At 44.5% G+C, this 21,720-nt stretch overlaps 2 protein-coding genes across 6 annotated transcripts in view; both read left to right on the forward strand.

Moving 5' to 3' along the window:
• The window catches only part of LOC123772298 (cyclic AMP-dependent transcription factor ATF-7), a 103,668-nt gene extending 103,101 nt beyond the window's left edge, over positions 1 to 567 (forward strand). For all 4 annotated transcript variants that reach the window (XM_045765422.2, XM_069338212.1, XM_045765494.2 and 1 more), the window contains exon 14: positions 173 to 567. In XM_045765422.2, the coding sequence (XP_045621378.1) occupies positions 173 to 379 (207 nt within the window). In that variant the 3' untranslated portion in view covers positions 380 to 567. The remainder of the gene's footprint in view (positions 1 to 172) is intronic.
• Positions 568 to 12,238: 11,671 nt separating this feature from the next.
• LOC123772492 (sialin) overlaps positions 12,239 to 21,720 on the forward strand; it is a 40,396-nt gene continuing 30,914 nt past the window's right edge. Inside the window, exon 1 of one of the 2 annotated variants that reach the window (XM_069338332.1) lies at positions 12,239 to 12,388. Coding sequence is in view for 1 of the 2 variants with exons in the window: in XM_045765752.2 (XP_045621708.2) it covers positions 21,571 to 21,598 (28 nt within the window). In the remaining variant the exon portion in view is untranslated. Of the gene's footprint in view, positions 12,389 to 21,254; positions 21,599 to 21,720 lie in introns of those variants that run through there. The other variant, XM_045765752.2, reaches the window with a different exon arrangement.

A 21,720-nucleotide genomic window follows, 5' to 3' on the forward strand; every position in this document is an offset into this window, starting at 1 on the left:
CAGTGTATACACTGTCTCAGTGTGTACAGTGTATAACTGAAGATGGTAATCCAACCTATAGGTTGGATTACCATCTTCAGTCACCCTTGTGTAATGAGTTCAGTGTTTGGTTATTGTATGTAATATTTGTTATTTTAACTAATATGCGTGATATTCTCTTGAACTTTAATAGGTAACTGTAGTGGGAGAACAAGAATTAATAAGTTCAGAAATCAATTCCAAAGCCTTAGTGATGAGTGGCACCACGAACATGATAGTGACAGCCAATGGATCTCCTATCACTCACACAACTTCGCTGGGCCACTCACAGCTGCTCAATTTGACACTGCATCAAGCATCTCAAGTCAAGTCTCCATCAGTTCTTCGCAAGTCCAATTGAATAATTAATGTAATCAGCTTACAGTTTCCATTTCGCATACAAACATTGCGGTATGTCTGATAATTGATTGTTACGGTGATCACTACTGTGTAGTGTACAAATAAGTAGATTTTTCATTTCATTTAGGTAGAAATCCCATAATAAATTTTTATTTGTGCATTGCATTAAATAAAATTTTCAACATTTCATTATGATTATAATTTATCAAAATATATATTGAGTATTTCAAGTTGAGAAATTACATTCTTTTCTGATGCTGCGTGATATTAAAATCAGGAAGTAAGGTATTTATGAGGAGAAGTTGCTAAGCCAAAATGACTATACTAATGTATCACTTGGAAGGAATACAAGAACAAGGAGCAGGGATATGTGTAAAGGATGAGGGAACAGTGTCCAAGCCAGAATTTCTCTTTGGAGGCTGAGATAATGCAAATTCCACCTCTTTATTTAGTGCTCTTTCTATAGAGAAGCACCACATGCAAATGTTATTCTATGCTATGCGTTTGAGTTAAATATACACTAATTGAGATTTGAATAAAGCTAAACCTATACCATCCTCTTTCATGTGTTATTAATTAGAATAGGGATCGTGTCCTGATATTCACAACAGGAAGGACAATAACATAATCATTAATCTTATTTATAAACCGGAAGATACACGGGAGACTGGCAAAAACGTGAGAGAAGAATTTCCTCAAGGGGACCAGACAGGAGACCCACATTTAAACACAAAAGCTTATCACAGGAAGGCCAGTGCTTCTTGTGTAAGTGCCAATGATGCATGAATCTACAAGATTTTAGTCTTTCTGCTTATCAAAAACGAGCCTTATAGTCAGCTATGATATGTCATCTCGTTTAGGTTCTCGCCCCACTGGGGACTTTATTCTCAGTGTTGCTGTGCTACAAGTAAGTTGTGTCAACTGATATGACCAAGTCAGAATGCCAGAACAAAGGTGGATGTCTTCAAGGAGCATTTAAATAGGTTCCTGCAAAAAGTGCCTGTCCAACTCTGTGTATTTACAGTACCTGAATTTACCTGAGGGCCACTAATACAAGTGGCATTGACGAGGACAGGAAGCTGGCGGCTTTGTCAAAGACCCCCCCCCCCCCTTTATTTATCCGGATGATCTTTTCTATTTGTATTTTAAAACCCAGCAGAGTTTTGGTGTTTATGGCTTTGCAGGAAGGCATTTCCATAGGTTTACAACCCTATGGGTGAAAAAGCATCTCCTGTTTTCTGTCTACATTGTGGCTTGTTGAGCTTGAAACCGTTGCTCCTCGTTCGTGTTACGTCTGACCTTTTGAAGAAAGTGTCCAGATCGACATCGTCCAATTTGTTTAGTTCAGTACTGTATTTTGAAGGTTTCTATTAGATCTGCCCTGTCATGCCTTGTCTGCAGTGTTGTTACCCCAGTGGCCCTCAACCGTTCCTGATACAAGAGATGACTCTGCTCTGGTATGATTTTTGTTGCCTAGTGTTGCACCTTCTCCACAGCAGCCATGTCATTCTGGAGATGAGGTCTCCATGCCTGCATGAAGTAATCCAGGTGAGGCACACCAGAGACTTATACAGTTGAACAACCACTTTTTTTTTTCTTAAAAGTAAAGGTACACTTGAGTATTCCCAAGCTTTGGTTCGCCTTTTTTTACTGCCGCTCCCACTTATTGTGCAACTTTTAGTGAATAATGGATTCTGAAACCAAGGTCCTTTTCTTCATCTATCTGTTGTAAGGTAGTGCTGTCAATTTGGTAGTTGTGTTGTGGATCATTATGCCCCACATTAAAGGTCTTGGATTTGTTGACATTAAAGAGCATTTGCCAGTCATCTGACCGTTTGTGGAGTTCATGCAGATCTCTCTGTAAGGTCTCTATATCACTTTCACTTCAAACGTTACCATAGATCTTAGTATCATCTGCAAATTTGATGATGTGGTTTGTAAAATTCTCATCAATGTCACTGATGTATATTACAAAAAATGGGTTGGCCTCAAAATGTACCTCTGTGGAATCCCACTTAGCACATTTCCCCAGTCAGATTCATTCCCATTTAGCACAACCCTTTGTTTTCTATGTTTTAACCACTGTTTTATCCATTCCAGTATTCTCCCATTTATTCCATGTGCCTGTAATTTCTTTGCCAGTCTCATGTGGTACCTTGTTAAAAGCTTTAGCAAAATCCACGTAAACTGCATCTACCAGAAGTCCTTTGTCAGAATAACCGGCTACCGTTTCCAGAAGTGTGAGTGTGTGGGCGTGCAGGCCACTCCAAGTAACAGTCTGTTGAACCAAGTTATCTCAAGTCGAGCCTGACCTGGGGCCAGGCTCGGGGAGTAGAAGAGCTTCCGGAAGTCTTTCCAGGTATGCTCCAGGTAAGTCATCTTGGACATCACCTCACCACTGCATCATGTTAACTCTTGCAAACATAATGTTGACCCTATTGTGCTCAATGTTGCATTGTTGCAATGAAACAGCATTTGTTTATTGTTAACTAATTATTGTTGGTCACATTGTTGAGCAAGTTATATTCATCTTCAGAATGTATGATCCAGTTTTGCCTTAACACTTTCATAAAGTAGCATCAATTCCTTTTTTTTTTTTCTTTTTTTTTTTAACCACCGCACTGCACACCTGGTTTTGGCAAACACTTCCTAGTTCAATTGTTAAGGACATATTTTTGTTGTTTTTATAAATGTTCAGGTAAAGTTAATGTCAAAAAGTTGCCAAACTGAACTATTTTCATTTAAAAAAAAAGTGATGAAAACATTAAAAACATTAAAATATAGCCTAATTAAAAAAGAGCACAACTCTCACGAGTGCCTTTACAGTGGTTAATGTACATAGATGTAAATAAACTTGTTACAAAGGCAACAATCTTTCCATGGAACCTTGAATGTCCTTTTCGTTTCTAAATGTTGCACCTCTATTAAACTATATCATTAGCATACATCAACTTAAATACGATTCCAAATCTGTCATCGTCTTGAGTTTTCCTTTTAGGTTGATTCAGAAAGACAAGATTTAAAACAACTGAAAGGCACTGATCATTGTGTCAAATATTCTTCTCCAAAGGGTTGAGTTAATCATAAAGAGGCATAAGATGAGTCTGGTCTGGTCTGATCTGGTCAAGGTCTGACTAAAGAACATTCTATACTGAAACCTTCATACTCTACAAGTGCAGTTTAGGTCTGCAGTTTTTCATTTACATATTATTGCACGATACAAAAGCAAGTTTTGCATCTGCTAAAATAGTTCATACCTCTCATGAGGTATGAGAAGAGTATAACAAATTACGGTGCAACAGACTGAAAAGAGAAAACTAAATTTACGTGTTGAATGTACAGTATTGCAATTAATTTTCTGGTGGGCCCCCAGTAGCTTCTGAGCTTAGCTACAAAATCCCCAAACCTTGGCTAAACACACCAGTCTAAGACCCATCTATCACAAAGGTGAAGGAATGTGGGAATCAGGAATAGACCCAAATCCAAGAAAAATTCCATCAGAAAGTGTAAGCACATGAAAACAAGTGACTGCTTGAAGAAAACTAAGTATACCTGGGAAGGAATGAATACCTAGGAAGGATCAATGCTGCGAGGTCACCTTTACTGTGATGCATCCAACTGCCATCAGATGACAACCCAAGTAACATGGGGGATCTGCCAGCCATCCCTGGAGTCATCCATACAAAGCTTGCAATATCATTGGAAAGGAGCAGGGAGGTAATGGGGGGGGGGCTACCAGAAAAGGGCATTTCATTCGTGCATTTACTCGATTTCTGGGATGTGTCCTTCAGAAGCTCCCTGAGCTTACTAATGACAGCACCTCAATAGAGCATGCTGACTTCTGGAAAACATAAGAGGCACTTCTACCTTGTTCAGGAGTCTTACAAACATGAGCACTGGACTGGCTTAAAACCAGAACGAGAGCCACCAACCTAGCAAAGGACACAAGAAATGTACTCACTGCACTCCAAACCCAGAAAACTCCACATCTCTTGGGAGAGGAGAGGAGTGAAGGGTGTATGTGGAAAATGGAAAAGTGACCAATCAAACAAAGAGAAAAACCAAAACAAAAGGTGGAAGGCACAAAGAGCTGCAAAGACATTTGTGACCATGACACAAATAACTTTGGGATAGCGACTGCAATAACAAACATGGCAACTAGTTTCCAGGTTCTGTATATCAAGAAGAAATTACCCTAACCCCACCAAATATATATAAGTCAATCCAACCAGACCTAACCTAATAATGTGTACAATACTAATTCCATTACTGACTCAGTAATGAAGTTCTCTTTATTCATTATATTCTCTAATTTGTTGTAGCATTGATCAGGTTGTCTTGCCACAATTTTTTTCCAATGAAGATATGGACTAGTTAGATAAGTCCCAAGCTCTTGAGAGGTTTGATTTTCTATTGACTTTAATGGTTTTCACATGACCCTGTTGACAAGCTATGGTATTTCCATCACTCTCTGGGCTCTTGTTAGCCCTGGTGGCATATCTTATCAGTGATAGGTGACATTTAATTAGTTCCTTGTCTATAGTTATGCAAGTTTCTCATAAGGAAAATGTGCAAAGAAACCAGGTTATTTTAAAAAGATGGGTGACCATTGATCTATATAATTTAGCTAGTCCTGGTATTAAGCAGGTAGGTTGCCTTTTAGTTAAGTTCCTGGGACATTACATACCTGATGGGACATTACATACATAGCCTGGGCCCAAAACAGGTCTGCAGTCAAATCTGACTAAAACAGCAGGGATGTAGTTCAGATTCTTCCTAAAGCAGCAGATGGATAGGCTACTGGCCATAAAACAATGGGGTTTTGACTTTAGTACATCAAATGTTCTGTACACACTAATTAGCAATAGTGCAGAACATTTAGGAAAATATGGTGACTATCCCTGGTGACCACTGACTTTATCCTTGGTGACCAGCAACTTTAGCCCAGGCAACTAGTGATGCTAACCTTGGTGACCAGCAACTTTAGCCCAGGCAACTAGTGACTTTAGCCCTGGTTTTTCTCTCTCTCCTGCTGTAGGTCTCCACACCTTGATCATTCACCTGTTCTGTGTAATTACTTAAGTGTGGTTACAGGATTAGAGCTATGCTCGTGGTGTCCTGTCTTTCTTTGTCTTATACTCTGACAATAACAATGACATATACTGTATATGACAATGGGCTCATTGTCTAATAACTCTTTGAAACTACTGACAGTTTTGGCCTCCACCACCTTCTTGCCTAACTTGTTCCAACTGTCTACCGCACAGCTTACAAAAGAAAACTTTGTAATATCTTTTTGGTACCCTTGTTCCAGTAGCTTGAAGCTGTGTCCTCCTGTTCTTTTAAGTTGCTGATTTCAGGAATTCCTCTTTTGTCAATCTGGTCTTTGTCAATTTGGTCGATTTCTGTTATTATTTTGTAAGTGGTGATCATATCGCCCCTTTTTCTTTTAATAGCTTTGGCATATTTAATGTCTCTAGCCTCTCCTTGTAACTCTTGTTTATCAGTTTCAGAAGCCATTTTGTAGCATGCCTTTGCACCTTTCTCAGTTTATTGATGTGCTTCTTGAGATATGGACACCATACAACTGCTGCATATTCCAATTTTGGTCTCACAAAAGTCATGAACAGTCCTTTCACCTGGGCTGTAAGGGTCTCAAACTGTGGACCCCATGCATGCGAGGCTGAAGCTCTATCGTCACGTCATTTATTGTTATGAACAGTTGCTTCAGTATTTTACCATCTATGTAATTAAAAGCGAGTCTGAAGCTGGAAAGTGATGCATACGCTCATTGCACAAGGGTCTTTATGTTCCTCTGGTGACAGTCTACTGTCCAAACCATCCCTAGATCTCTTTCTTTAATAGAGTTCTTTAGTTCCATTCTACATGTGTATGCATCTCCTGTAGGTCTCTATATCTTGGTCAGTCACTTGGCTTATGTATGTCTCCTACTATAGGTCTCCACACATTAGTCACCAAAGATAAAGTCATTAATCTCGAGATAAAATAAGGTAATTATGTGCACTTTCTCCCCATAATTATCTTACATTACCTGGTGATTAGTTACTTTATCCTTGGCAACTAATGAGTGTTCAAGGTGTTGAGACCTACAACAGGAGACATACACAGACCAGGCGAGTGATAAGGATGGGGAGACCTACAGCAGGAGACATACAGACCAGGCGAGTGATAAGGATGTGGAGACCTACAGCAGGAGACATACACAGACCAGGTGAGTGATAAGGGTGTGGAGACCTACAGCAGGAGACATACACAGACCAGGTGAGTGATAAGGGTGTGGAGACCTACAGCAGGAGACATACACAGACCAGGTGAGTGATAAGGGTGTGGAGACCTACAGCAGGAGACATACACAGACCAGGTGAGTGATAAGGGTGTGGAGACCTACAGCAGGAGACATACACAGACCAGGCGAGTGCTCGGTTGACCAAACCGCACATCAGAAGATGGAGAAACGGCGATGTTTTGGTCTGTCCTGGACCATTATCAAGTCCTCACTTACCGTTAAATATATAAATCTCTAGTAAACTCCTTAATGAACAGAATAAGTCACAATAATGTGGCTGAATAAACGATAACCCAACCCACACATAAGAAACTAGATGGGGCTACCGGGGGTATAGGGTGTTTTTGAGTGTTTGTATTTACTATTTGAATTTACTAATTGTGTCTGCAGAATTGAGCTATTAGTTCTTTGACCCCACCTTTCTAACCAATCTGTTTTTCCTCTATTATATCCATTGCATATCTTTAACACACACACACACACACACACACACACACACAAATTGATTCAAATTCAAATTGATTCAAAAGGTGACACCCCTAGGGTCAACACTTGCAGCAGAGGAGCTCCAGAATATTTCAACAATCCTAAGTATTGTAGTACAGGTTGATGGTAGTGAGTGGTGTCCCAGAGAACATAAAGGTATAGTGCTCTTGAAAAATAGGTGAGATAACAGGAAAGTGCTAAGGGAAGTGAAAAATCGGATGAGAAAAAGTTGCCCTAGTGTTTACAGTGCAGAGAAGAACATTCAAGATGGCCACTAGCAAGGGGAAAAACAAAACAGAGCTTGATTTTGAGGGATTCAATGAAGAAAGCATTGATATTAGCAGTCTACATAACAAGTTGGTAAATTTAGATACTATAGTGAACTCTCATGTAGAAATAATTAGTAAATTGAAAGAAAGTAATGACCATTTGAATAGCAAAGTTTATGTCTTGAGGGTTTATTGAAAGACTTGCGCAAGGATAAGAATCAATTGGAAACAAATTGCAAAGCCATGGAAGAAGAAAATAAACTCTTAAAAATAGCTTTGGAAGAAGTTAAAGTAAATTTAAACATAAATGACTACAATAGGTTAGGTAAGGAATTTCAACAGGAGAAACAGCTTTTGTCAGCACAGATGGAGGAAGTTACACAGGGAATAGAACAGTGCAAGAAAGATATGCAACTCACTTATGCACAAGTGGCCAAGGAGAAGGAAAAAATAGAAGAAGCAGTAAAGGAAGTCAAACACTGCAGCAACCAAGATAAAACAAACATTAGGCTAGAAGTGAGGAAAGAATTGGCATCTAACCCGAAGTTGGTGCAAAACACAGTTGATCGGAGTAAGTCCCTGATAATTTTTGGCTGCAAAGAAAAGGCGATAACATCTAGGTCAGAAAGAGCTGTAGAAGAAGCTAAAGTAGTAGGTAAAATTGTTGGCCTCGTAGAAGGTCTTACAACCATAGAGAATGTGTGCGACTACAGGAGAATAGGCAGGTACGTAAAAGGGAAAGATCGACCTTTGAGGATCACCCTAAACGGTGCCAAACAGATGGAAGAAGTACTAAGGAATGCTAGAAAATTGCAAAGTGATGAGGATGGGAAAGGGTGGTCGTTAAGACGAGATCTTTCAAAAGAAGATAGAGAGAAGCTGAAACTGAACCTCGCCGAGGCAAAACATTTAAATGAGAGCAGGAATGAAGAAGAAATAAAAAAAATTCTACAAAGTGATAGGGGTAGGGAAACCAGTAAAGTGGTACATAAAGGCAAACCAACAAAATCAATAGAGAGAGGGGGAGTGAAGAATAAGGAGAGGGGGAACAAGTTCCTGAAGATTGCATACACCAACATAGATGGAGTGAGATCGAAGATACTGGAGTTAAGTGATGTAATACAGCTGCAGACACCAGACATTGTTGCACTCACGGAGACAAAACTTGAAGATGTAATTTTAAATGAGGTCATATTCCCAAGGGGCTACTCAATTTGGAGACGGGACAGAAAAATCAGGAAAGGCGGTGGCGTTGCTGTGCTGGTAAAAGAACACCTAAAGGTGAACGAAATAATGACCGCCAATCCACAAGAAGTTGACATAATAGCACTAGAGATCTGCCATGAGGATGATAAACTAATGATAATAAATGCATATAGTCCACCGCCAAGCAGCACATGGTCAAAGGAGGAGCTAGATAGTAAACGTGAAGGTCTTATAACAATAATGAGAGATTATAGCGAGAGTGGATAACGATAGATCACGACTGTTGATAGTCGGTGACTTCAACTTGAAATCCATAGACTGGGAAGCATATGAAGCTAAAACGGAAGATTTTTGGACCTGTAAATTTGTAGACCTCATCCTGGAAACATTCTTGTATCAACATGTTAAACAAGCTACGAGGATGAGGGAAGGGGACGTTCCCTCCATGCTAGATTTGATATTTACCAGGAAGGAGGAAGAGATATTTGACATTCAGTTCCTTCCTCCCTTGGGTAAAAGTGACCATGTCTTTTTGGGAATAAAGTATGCAATGCGTTATAAGCTGGAAGAAAATAAGGAGGTTGAAGCAGTTGAAAAACCAGACTTCAGGAGAGGACACTATGGTGACCTTAGAAATTTTTTTAGTGAGTATAATTGGACAGACTTGATGCTAGGCAAGGAAGTGAATGAGATGTATGTCAAGTTTTGTGAAATATATGATATAGGCACAAAAAAAATTTATACCAAAACAGAGATGCAGAACTAGAAAACAGGATTGATTCAATAGAAATTGCGAGAGGGCTAGAGACCAAAAGACACAAAAATGGAATCAATACAGGAAGAGGCCGAACCCCCAAACATACCAGCGATACAAAGATGCGAGAAACAACTACATGGCAGTGAGGAGAGAGGCAGAAAGAAATTTTGAAAAAGGGATTGCAGACAAATGTAAAACAGAACCAGGTCTATTCTATAAATTCATAAACAACAAATTGCAGGTAAAGGATAATATTCAGAGATTGAAAATGGGAAATAGATTCACGGAAGATGAAAAGGAAATGTGTGAAACACTAAACGAAAAGTTCCAAAGTGTGTTTGTACAAAATGAAATCTTTAGGGAACCAGATGCAATAAGAATTCCAGAGAACAACATAGAGCACATAGAGGTGTCTAGAGACGAAGTGGAAAAAATGCTCAAGGAGCTAAATAAGAACAAAGCAGTTGGTCCAGATGGAGTTTCACCATGGGTTCTGAGAGAATGTGCACCAGAGCTCAGCATTCCACTTCAACTGATTTTTCAGGCATCCCTGTGTACAGGAGCTGTAGCTGATGTGTGGAAAAAGGCTAACATAGTTCCAATCTACAAAAGTGGAAACAGGAAGACCCCCTTAATTATAGACCTGTATCATTGACAAGTGTAATAGTCAAAATATTGGAAAAAATAATTAAAACTAAATGGGTAGAACACTTGGAGGAAAACGATATAATATCAGACAGACAGTATGGTTTTCGATCTGGAAGATCCTGTGTAACGAACTTGCTCAGTTTTTATGATCGAGCCACAGAGATTTTACAGGAAAGAGATGGTTGGGTTGACTGCATCTATCTGGACCTAAAAAAGGCTTTCGACAGAGTTCCCCATAAGAGGTTGTTCTGGAAACTGGAACATATTGGAGGAGTGACAGGTAAGCTACTAACATGGATGAAAAATTTCCTAACTGACAGAAAAATGAGGGCCATAATCAGAGGCAAGGTATCGGATTGGAGGAATGTCATGAGTGGAGTACCTCAGGGTTCAGTTCTTGCACCGGTAATGTTCATTGTCTACATAAACGATCTACCAGTGGGAATACACAATTACATGAACATGTTTGCTGATGATGCTAAGATAATAGGGAAGATAAGAAACTTAGATGATTGTCATGCCCTTCAAGAAGACCTGGACAAAATAAGTATATGGAGCAACACTTGGCAAATGGAATTTAATGTGAATAAATGCCACGTTATGGAATGTGGAATTGGAGAACATAGACCCCACACAACCTATAAATTATGTGAGAAATCTTTAAAGAATTCTGATAAAGAAAAGGATCTAGGGGTGGTTTTAGAAAGAAAAATGTCACCTGAGGACCACATTAAGAACATTGTGCGAGGAGCCTATGCTACACTTTCTAACCTTAGAATTGCTTTTAAATACATGGATGGAGAAATACTAAAGAAATTGTTCACGACTTTTATTAGACCAAAGCTGGAATATGCAGCGGTTGTATGGTGCCCATATCTTAAGAAGCACATCAACAAACTGGAAAAGGTGCAACGACATGCCACTAAGTGGCTCCCAGAACTGAAGGACAAGAGCTACGAGGAGAGATTAGAGGCATTAAATATGCAAAAACTAGAAGATAGAAGAAAAAGAGGCGATATGATCACTACGTTCAAAATAGTAACAGGAATAGATAAAATTGATAGGGAAGAATTCCTGAGACTCGGAACTTCAAGAACAAGAGGTCATAGATTTAAACTAACGAAACAAAGCTGCCGGAGAAATATACGAAAATTCACTTTTGTAAACAGAGTGGTAGACGGTTGGAACAAGTTAAGTAAGAAGGTGGTGGAGGCCAAGACCGTCAGTGGTTTCAAAGCATTATATGACAAAGAGTGCTGGGGAGAAGGGACACCACGAGCGTAGCTCTCATCCTGTAACTACACTTAGGTAATTACACTTAGGTAATTACACACACGAGGAGAGCTATGAGAGTTAGGGCAAGAGCTACGAGGAGAGGTTAGAGGCATTAAATATGCCAAAACTAGAAGATATAAGAAAAAGAGGCGATATGTTCACTACGTTCAAAATAGTAATGGGAATTGATAAAATTGACAAAGTGGAATTCCTTAAACCAGCAACTTTAAGAACAAGAGGACACAGATTCAAGCTAACAAAGGTGGGAGAAAAAAAAACAAAAATTATTAGAAAGTTCTCTTTTGCAAACAGATTGGCAGGCAGTTCAGTTAAGTGAGAAGGTGGTGGAGGCCAAAACCATCAGTACTGTCTCCACTCAATCATCCAGACTATATAGGAAGGACCCCAGCCGGATTATCACATTTTCTGGATAATGGTACTTTTTCACTTCCGAGTCCAAAACTAACCATTTCCAACTATTTATGGGGGGAGCCCCGTCGGCTCCCCGGAGCTTTACCGGCTGATATGCTAATGTCAGACTTTGGCATCAGTCATGTGTATGGAGTTCTTAGGCCTACCGGGGACCACGAGCCAGAACCTGGCCCCCTCAGAGAGGCAAGGGGAGCAATGGCCTATAGAAACCCCCTTGTGGTTGGAAGCATTCTATGTCTGCCATCGACCGGGTCAAGCATCCAGAAAGGTAAGCATTCCAAAACAAACCCCTATTCTGGTGAAAATTGCTACCTAAGCCGAACTAGTGAATAGAACTCTTCAACAGAAAACAAGGAAACTAGTATGACGTCATACGTCACCGCGCCGCTGTCTGCGCAGCTCCCCCCTCCCCGGGAGGGGGAAGGGGGAGCCCCAGACCTCCTACGCCGGCTATCCACCCATCAGTTCTTCGGTTGATGCTATAGGCAATGGTTATGTGCTCCGGCTCCAATGGTTGTTTCAGCACTGTACCTAGAGTGTGGTGTCTGTTTTCTAGGTGGTGCGTGAGCCGGGAGTGATTCTTCAGTACTCGGGCTGCATGCGCCTAGGGATCCCTTCCCTAGGTGCCCTGTAAGTACTGCCCTTGGGGCTTGGGGCCACCTTCCACAAGTTCCTTGGGTCCTGCCCCTGCTTGGCCGTTTACTGCTTGGTTTTCGGCCGCTCTTTGTGTGCTCGGATGTTCTGTCTCCCTTGTTCGCCTTAGAGTAAGGGGCAGTGTTTGCACTGGTGGGGCGCGGGGTACTGTGCAGCTTGTCTTTACCAATCATAGCGGCCGGCTCTGTTCCGCTTGGGTACGCTGTCCTCTTGCGGGGTTTTCTTTTTCTTTTTGTTTATCTACCTGGTGGGGGGGTCTGCCTTCGTTCTTGCCCCTTGTGTCCCTTGTGTTCCGAGTATTTTCTGGTGGTACCCCTGCTAGGTCCCCGTGAGTGTACACGTCCCGGGGGTTCAGCTCTTAGAAAGTTGTTTGGTAGCTTTGGGTGCCGGTTAGCAGTACCCTGCCTGGGATTACCTGAGCGCGAGTCCTCTTAAAGTAAACGCTCGGGACCCTGGGAAACCCCTGGGGGCGCGCGGGTCCGATGGATGTGACCCCAGAGTCCCCCCCTCGCTTCCAGCGAGTTTGAGGGTTGCTCTCACCTTTTGTCTCTGGGTGAATCTCTGTTTTGCCTCTGTCTGCTGCCTGTGGGGTCGGTGACACCTTCGACCCGGAGTCCTGCGAGTTTGGTTGCTCGTTGTGGCTCGGTTACCCAGTTGTGCTAACAAAGCGAGTGCGGGCAGCAGGGGCGTTGCACTTGAGCCTTGGTGGTGGCAACGTTCTCGTGGTTTCCTCCCCGGGAGCCCCGGGGCTGCCCCGTTGTAGTTCGTTTTGGGACTTGGGGGTGTTGGTTGCTTCGGTTCCATCCACGCCCCCTTGTCTTTCCCCTGGTTCACCCTTCCTGCCTGCATCCGGTTCCTTACCGTCTGTAGGTTCGGGGCGGGGTTTTTGGTGGTGTTAAGACTCGGGCAGTCTCGGGGAATTCCCCTTCCGGGGTAGTGACGGGGGCAATTTGGGCCTGTTCCTCCAGCCGTGTTGTATGAGTCTGCCAGTGGGCTCCCTTCCTTAGTGTTTTCACGGCTGCCCCGGTTTTCTGGTACGGCCGGGGCTTTGGGGGAACGGCTCGGCCCCGGGGCCTGTCGTGTAGGTTCCCGGGGCTGGGGAGGGGCTGACTTGGGGGGCCTTGGCCCCGTTAGGCCCCGTGGGGGTTTTTATCCCCCTCTAGGCGGGGCTTGTGGTTACGCGGAGTGGGGTCTTTCCTCCCCACTCGCCGTACGTGCTGTTGGACGTCGGCCCCTCCCCGGGCTCGGTTCCTTGGCCTTTGAGTCGGTTGGTTCCGTCCTGTGGGTGGATGTTTCCTCCCCCCCCCCTTTTTTGGGACGGTGTTTTTGTCATGTTTCCCCGTTCGATGGGGTTCTGCGTGACTTCTGATCTCGGGTGCGCCTGCGCCTTCGTGTGCCTTCGGGACTAGCGTTGGCTTCCGTGTTCTCGAGGGTACGGGAAGGTTTTTCGCTACTTCCCGCATTATTGGAACGTCTGTCGGCTCCTCGTACTTGTCGCCCTGTTGGGCTACTTGTCGCCCGGTTGGGCTACTTGTCGCCCGGTTGGGCTACTTGTCGCCCGGTTGGGCTACTTGTCGCCCGGTTGGGCTACTTGTCGCCCGGTTGGGCTACTTGTCGCCCGGTTGGGCTACTTGTCGCCCGGTTGGGCTCCTTTTTGAGCTCTTTGCTTCTTTGGCCGGTTTTCTTGTTCCTGCTTCCTCTTTTGGCTCCTTTTCTCGTGCAGTAGTCCTGGCTGGCGCCTTCCCGCAGGGAGGGTGTGCGGTTCGGCCAGCGTGTTATGCGCATGCGCCGTGGAGTTTGTTTTGGTCTGGGCGGTGTTTCAGTGCTGGGGTTTGGCGCCCTTTTTTGCTACAGTGCTACGCCTCTCGTTCTTCTCCCTGGCTGCGGTATGTGCCCCTTCGCGCCGGGGGTGTCCTGGTTCCCAGTTGTGGGAGAGGACACCGCGGTTTTCCCTGTGTCATGGGTGTGGACCGCCTCCTTCGCCTCTCCGTTCTCCTGCGGGTCCGGCTCTGGCGTCTTCACCTGGCGGTGCTCCCAAGTTCTTCTGGGCACGGTTGAGTCGTGTCAAGTTTGTGCCACCATTCGCCAGGTGAGTTTCTGCGGTCTGGCGTCTTTTGGCCGGGCGCTGGATGCGGCGGTGTTTATATACCTGTCTTTATTTAGGTATATTTTGTACGACTGAGACCGTTCGCACACCAGTGACTGTCCCTTTATCACCCCTTCCTGTCCCCCTCATGTGCATGTCCAACCCATGCTGGAATCATTCAGGGGACCCTCCCTTTTTAATGTTGTGAGGTGTGGGGGTTGTAGGGTTGGTTCTGTACTCACCTGGTAAGGCTCCTGGCTGTGCTTGCAGGATTTGAGCTCTGGCTCTTGGGTCCCGCCTATCTGGTAGAACTTGCGGGATAGTACCAGTGGAGTGCAGTGGTGCTGTTGGCACTTTTGGGGAACACTGTATTACCATCAGTGGTCTGTGCTTGTTACACGACCTACTTGCGAGCATAAGCCTTCTTGCTGGTTCGTCCGTGGACTTCCAGGGCGCACTGGCCTGTTTTCGTGTGGCAGTTCCGGCCCGTCCTGGTTGTGGGGATATGTGGGCCGGTGGACTGCTCCTCGCAGCTGCCTGGTGGGCCATCCTCTGGCCGGTCTGGCCTGACCTTGGGCCGGGCTTCAGGTGTAAAAGAGCTCCCAGTACCTCATCCAGCAGGTATCGAGCGGGGTTTCTCCGCCGTCGGTCGCCTGGTGCAGGTTTCTGGGCCTGCAGGGTTTTGTCGTGTCTCCGTTGGCCCTGTCTGGGGTCGGCCTGCTCCGTTCTCTGCCTTTGCAGAGGGGAGTTGCTATTTACATGTTGCATGTTGCAGTGGTGCCTGTTGCGGCTGCTGCACGTGTGCATTGGTACCGTGTTTCACGGTGGCGTGTCCTTGTTCCTATGTCCGGTTGTGGAGTGGCACTTTGCTGCCGTTTTGTGCCTGGGGATTGCGTGGGGTTTTTGTCCCTGCCTGATTGTCCACCCCTGGTTGTTCTCCTGGGTTTTTTTGTGCTTCTGCTCTTTCTTCCTGTCTCCTCTGCAGCAGGGATGTTCTGCGTGTGTTCTTAGGCGTTGGTCAGCCTGTGTCCTGTGATGTGCTTCTTTGTCTCGGTCTATTGCAGTTGTTCGTGCCCCTTGGCTTGGGTCCTGTTCTGGCGGCGACCCTTCCGCCTTCTTTGGTTTTCCTAGCTTGCCCTGCCGGTTTTTTTTTTTTTTTTTGGGGGGGGGGGGGGGGTCTTGCGATGTCTCGCGTCAGACCCGTCGTTTCTGAACTCCTGGCGGGCTTGCATGCTTTGGGGAGTTTTTCTGTTCGGCAGACGTTCCATCTCCTTGTGCCGCCTGGGTTTAGGTGGTCGCGCCCGAGATCTTCTCGCGGCTCCGCCTTTTCCTGGGCTCGGGGGGGGGGGGGGCCTTGTCGGGGCTGCTTATGTTCTGCCTCGTGGTCTCGCCTCCGGTTGGTGGTCGGGTGGCTTCGTGGTAGGTGTCCCACCTGCGTGCTTCTCTTGGCGGCAGTATGGTGTATTTTGGCGGTCCTTCCTTTTCCTGTCCCTTCTTAGGTGGTTACTCTTGTTCGCTTGGTTTACTCTCGGCTTGGTTTTCTAGTGGGGGTTGGGGGCCGTCGTCTTGCCACATACTGTCGCCTCTTTTCGTGCGGCGCAGGCGGAGCCGCTTCAGCTTGCTTTCGGTCTTGGTGTTGCTTCTGCACCGTTAGTCAGCTGTCTTGTGCGTCGTTTCACATCCGGCCTGTTCGTGCGCCGCTTGCACCATCCTGGTCTCTGGTCAGCGTGCTCTGTCTTCTCCTCGGTTGGTAGTGCCCCTTCGGTTCCGGTGTGTTTTTTCGTCGGCTCTTTCCTTTGGGCCTTTGCCTCTGGGGGTCGAGTCGCTGAGTTTTCTTGCTCCTTCGGTTTTAGCGTTTTGGTTGTTCGGCGGCAGCAGTCTCCATCTTTTCTGGCGCGGGGTGGGGCTGCTGCGTTCTGGAGGGGTCCAGGGTTTGTTGGTGCTTCGTTGGTCGGGCCGGGGGGGTGTCGTTTTTGTGTTCAGTGGTGGCCCTCCGATGTTGTTTGCTTGCCACGGCGTTTGGGTCCGGAGCGCGTTTTGCGTTGATCCGGTTCTGTTCTTCCCGGTTCGCGGGTGATAGTGTCCCGGGTGGTCAGCCGTGTTCTTGCGGCTAAGCTGCCTGTGTTCTTCCCTCATGCTTGTGGCGTTCGTGGCTTTGCTGCTCTCGCTGCCGTCTGGGCGACGTGGCCTTGCAGTCTTTCGGGCATGGATTTTTGGTGTTCGTGCAGGGGCCTTGCTGCTCGTGGTTCTAGTGTTCCCGGGATTTTCGGGGCTGTGGCGCCTTGGGTTGGCGTTTGCTGCCGGTTGTCTCGCCTCCTTGGGGGGTACGTGGTGTCCGCCTCCCGGTTTTGTCCCTTTAGACCTTCCTCTGTGGGTAGTTAGCTCCGGGGAGCCGACGGGGCTCCCCCCAGAAAACCAGCGTTGAATGTAATGAAACGCCATTTTCTGGGTGAGACCCGGAGGCTCCCCGGCAACCCTCCCTCCCTCCCTCCGGTCGGCGTTTTTCGCGTGTTTTGACATCCAGCCTCAGAACTGATGGGTGGATAGCCGGCGTGGGAGGTCTGGGGCTCCCCCTTCCCCCTCCCGGGGAGGGGGGAGCTGCGCAGACAGCGGCGCGGTGACGTATGACGTCATACTAGTTTCCTTGTTTTCTGTTGAAGAGTTCTATTCACTAGTTCGGCTTAGGTAGCAATTTTCACCAGAATAGGGGTTTGTTTTGGAATGCTTACCTTTCTGGATGCTTGACCCGGTCGATGGCAGACATAGAATGCTTCCAACCACAAGGGGGTTTCTATAGGCCATTGCTCCCCTTGCCTCTCTGAGGGGGCCAGGTTCTGGCTCGTGGTCCCCGGTAGGCCCTAGAACTCCATACACATGACTGATGCCAAAGTCTGACATTAGCATATCAGCCGGTAAAGCTCCGGGAAGCCGACGGGGCTCCCCCCAGAAAATGGCGTTTCATTACATTCTACGCTGGTTTTTTATACTACAAACATAATTTGAATTGCCTTGCCACATATAATTATTAAATATTCAACTAGAAACCTCAACTTACCTTGTTGTTCGTCTTCTTGATTGATGCTACACATCTTGAAGTTAAAAATTCTTCATTCTTAGGACACCTAAGTAGCTCAATGCTGGCAAACATCTAAGGTTAATTTTATATAAAAATTCATCATATTGTATTGTATTGTTTGGTTAAAACCATTCGGGGAATTTATTATACGTGCTTGGTAAAGACTGACCTAGCTGAGAAATTGAAAGGAACCCAAATTACATTTAAACTTTAATGTAATTCTCATTGTTGGGGACAGGATGCCTGTACTTGGAATTATTACTGACCTTTTCTAGGATGCACTCCACAACAATTGCTTAACTGCTGTGTACTTTTCTTATTGCTATACTTCACAAGGAATTTGGTTAATTCTCAATGGAAAAGTTCTGGTAGCTTATGGAAATTATCATACTCTGCTTGAATTGAAGATAATGTATTACAGGAAAGAAGAAATACAAATTAAATGCAAGTTAAAGCATTAATATACCTTCTCTGGTGAGTCTCTTGGTAACTTCCCCAGTTAAGTGTTGTTCTAGCCTTGCTTTAACCCTTAAACTGTACAACACGTCATATGACATGTTGAGTAACTTACCCAAAAGTGCGCATCACGTCATATGACGTGTTGGAGTACCACACGAGATTTAAACGACCTGCAGATACACGGGGTTCACCTCACCTTCATCAAGGCTCTTGTAAACAAACGCCATTTAAAAAAAAAATCGTGGGCAACATTCACGGGTGTGAGGGCCTCAGTACTGAGTGAGCCACCAAGGCTGGCACACGCAGCACGAGCTCACAGCACTGCTGTTCAGCTTGTGACCACAGCATCGCCAAAAAATGTCAAAATATATATGTACATGCTGTTATTTAGCAATGATAGTATTACAGAAGACCCCTGACTGATAAAAATGACCAGGATTCTGATAATAGCAGGATTGTTGTGATAATTAGTGCTGTAGTGGGAGAAGTAATCTTGGTTGGGAGGGAGGTAGCGTTGTCTGCTGACTGTGTGTGACCACCATTTACTGTCTGGACTCACTATACCAGCCTAATGGTTCGCTGTAGGTGAACAAAACATGCAGATACTTATATATACTTATATATAAAATTGCTGCCCTCCACTGTTTCCATCTTCCTAATTAATGCTTTATAATATCCCTCTAACCACTGCTTATGTTTGGTCATTTCACATTCCCATTTTTTATCCAAGTACTTTTTCTGTTCTAAGAGTAGCTCCTCAACTCAAAATTTACCCCCCCCCCCTCTCTTCCCATTCCCCCAAAGCTCTCTACAATCCTATCTACTCCTCTCACTGTGAGTTCCCTCATACTGCTCCTCGGCCTAGTTACTCTTCCTGTGTCAGTCACTGCCAGACTACCTTGAGCAGACAGCGTGCCAATTACCTCACCCTCCTGCTAGCTATATAGTCATAATGGCTTGGTGCTTTCCTTTGATAATTCCCTTCCCCTCCCTGCTAGCACAATAGATTATATTTGCCGGTGCGTCGTCTTCAAAGTCTTGAGCTTCCAATTTCTTCACTCCCAGTTCCCAGCATTGCCAGTTTACTTTCCACTATTCTAAATTCCAGTAACCCCTTCACAGTTTCATCTCCCCCCACTACACACTTTCAGAGCACGGTTAGTCACTGACCCGAGCGGCGATCACAACAGAACTGACTTATAACAAATGTGTGTCTGTCTGAATCTGAAATTGAAATTGAATTGAAATAAGTTTATTGAGGTAAAATACACACAAAGGGATGAGGTAGCTCAAGCTATTCTCACCCCGTTCAGTACATCGTGTTAATACATACATATAATCACATCATAAACAATAAACATATTACCAAACATTCTGAGAGATAAACATCTACATTTCCTTGTCTGTCTGTGTTTGTTTGTTTCAGTCTTGGCCAGGGGGGGGGGGATTGACTGATCGTCCCCTGTTCACCCAGCAGTGATTGGGTACCTGGTTGGTAACCGACAAGCGAGCTGTGTTCCAGGGAAAAGTTGTTGATTAAGGCTTACCATGATCTATGGGAAGGGGAAGCTCCCATCCTGCTAACACGAGTCTGTTCCTTTACCTACATTTGTATATCCAAAAAAACGGGTCACTTCAAACTTCATTATACCCGTTATATTGAATCCTCATTAGCTACTGTACCTGTTGCAGCAGCAATTACTTGTACATCACATTTATTACGGAACTTACCAATCCGTTAACAATGTGGCTTATTAGGAACAATGTAAGGATTGTAATACTGACGTTTTGTATGCATCGGCCTCAATATGTTAGGCGGGTTGCTTGGGTTCGTACGTTTCTGGTTAGGCAAAGTAGATTAGTTGTTATTGGAGTGGCAAATTGAGAGATGGAGCTGGATGGTATCTTTGGTGGTCACTGTGAGAGTACCAGGAGAGTACCCTGGATGGTACTACCGAGGAGGGGGGGGGGAGCTTTATCTGTGATGGCTAAGGGTTCAGTGGTGATAGTGGGTGGCCGTCAGGTGGTCGTGGATGACAATGGGCTTATGTAACTAAATCTCACTACCCCTAGAGGAAGACGAAACAGAGGGAATATGATCACAACATACAAGATAAAGAGGGAAATTAGACAATTTGGTTTCAATTACACGTTGAAACGGGTCCATTACATCCAGCGGTCGACCCCACAGACGCATTCATAAATTTGTATGTGCTATTCATTCATAACGGGAATTTTCTCAAATATAAATTAATATTTTAATAGCATAATGTGCATATATAGGCATAGGTTAGGTTAGATGTTTAGGTTCTGTTGGCGATTATTTGTATTTGTAGTACGTGGGTGAAGCATTTACAGCGTTGTGGTTCGAACAAAATTCGTCAGTGAAGCACATTGTTCCGGAAGTGTTCGAACGAAATCAGTTGTGAGTCGTGTGTAAACCGTTTTTCATTCATAAACAGGGGATTTGCCGGGTGCATGGAATGGACTTTGGTCTTTGTTTGGAGGACGGGCTAGTTTATGAATGAAAAACAGTTTGCACACGACTCACAACTGATGACGTCCGAACACTTCCGGAACAAGTGCTTCACCGACGAATTTTCTTCGAACCACACCGCTGAAAATCAGCCCGTCCTCCAAACAAAGATCCAAAGGTGATTCCATGCACCCGCCAAACCCCCTGTTTATGAATGAAAAGCGGTTTACACACGACTCACAACTGCTGACGTTCGAACACTATCCGGAACAAGTGCTTCACTGACGAATTTTGTTCGAATCACAACGCTGTAAATGCTTCACCCACGTACTACAAATACAAATAATCACCAACAGAACCTAAACACCTAACCTATCCTATGCCTATTTATACACAATATGGTAATATATTATAATATTAATTTATACTTGAAAAAATTCCCGTTTTGAATGAACAGCATGTTAAAATTTATGAATGCGTCTGTGGGGTCGACCGCTGGATGTAATGGACTTGAGTCGAGGACGGGTTGCTGAAAATGCTTCACCCACGTACTACAAATACAAATAATCGCCAATAGAACCTAAACACCTAACCAGGGCCTAAATATGTACAATATGGTAATACAAAATAATATTAATTGATATTTGAAAAAATTCCTGTTTTGAATGAACAGCATGTTAAAATTTAAGAATGCGTCTTTGGGGTCGACCGCTGGATGGAATGGACTTGGTCTGAGGACGGGTTGCATATGAAGTCAAATCGATCGCGCTCGATTATCTATATCGATCGTCAAATATCGCAGCTTCACTTAATGTTTCAAGTGATTTGTTATATAATATCTCAATGACTATATATAGACACAGTTAATCACTGGGTTAGATTATAACTGATAAATCTGACCATTGGGAGCATGTGCGTGTTGTAAAGCAGGAGAGGAGTGTTGTGGAGAGGAGTGTTGTGGAGAGGAGTGTTGTGGAGAGGAGTGTTGTGGAGAGTTGTAGTCGCCTCCCAGTGTGTGTGTACCTGCCCGCTGGCGAATCACCTCTACAAAATCTCTCACTATGGATGCTCCTTCACTCAAGGAACAAGGCGAGTCTATTTCAAATTCAATTTTCTGCTACTTAATTATATATGTAAGTTGGAGTTCATTTGTGATTTGTTTCAAAGTTCTGTACAGTATTAACAACAGATGATTGTCTAAGAAGAGGGCG

The sequence above is a fragment of the Procambarus clarkii genome, chromosome 1 (genome assembly GCF_040958095.1).
Source record: "Procambarus clarkii isolate CNS0578487 chromosome 1, FALCON_Pclarkii_2.0, whole genome shotgun sequence".
Classification (NCBI taxonomy): Eukaryota; Metazoa; Arthropoda; class Malacostraca; order Decapoda; family Cambaridae; genus Procambarus; species Procambarus clarkii.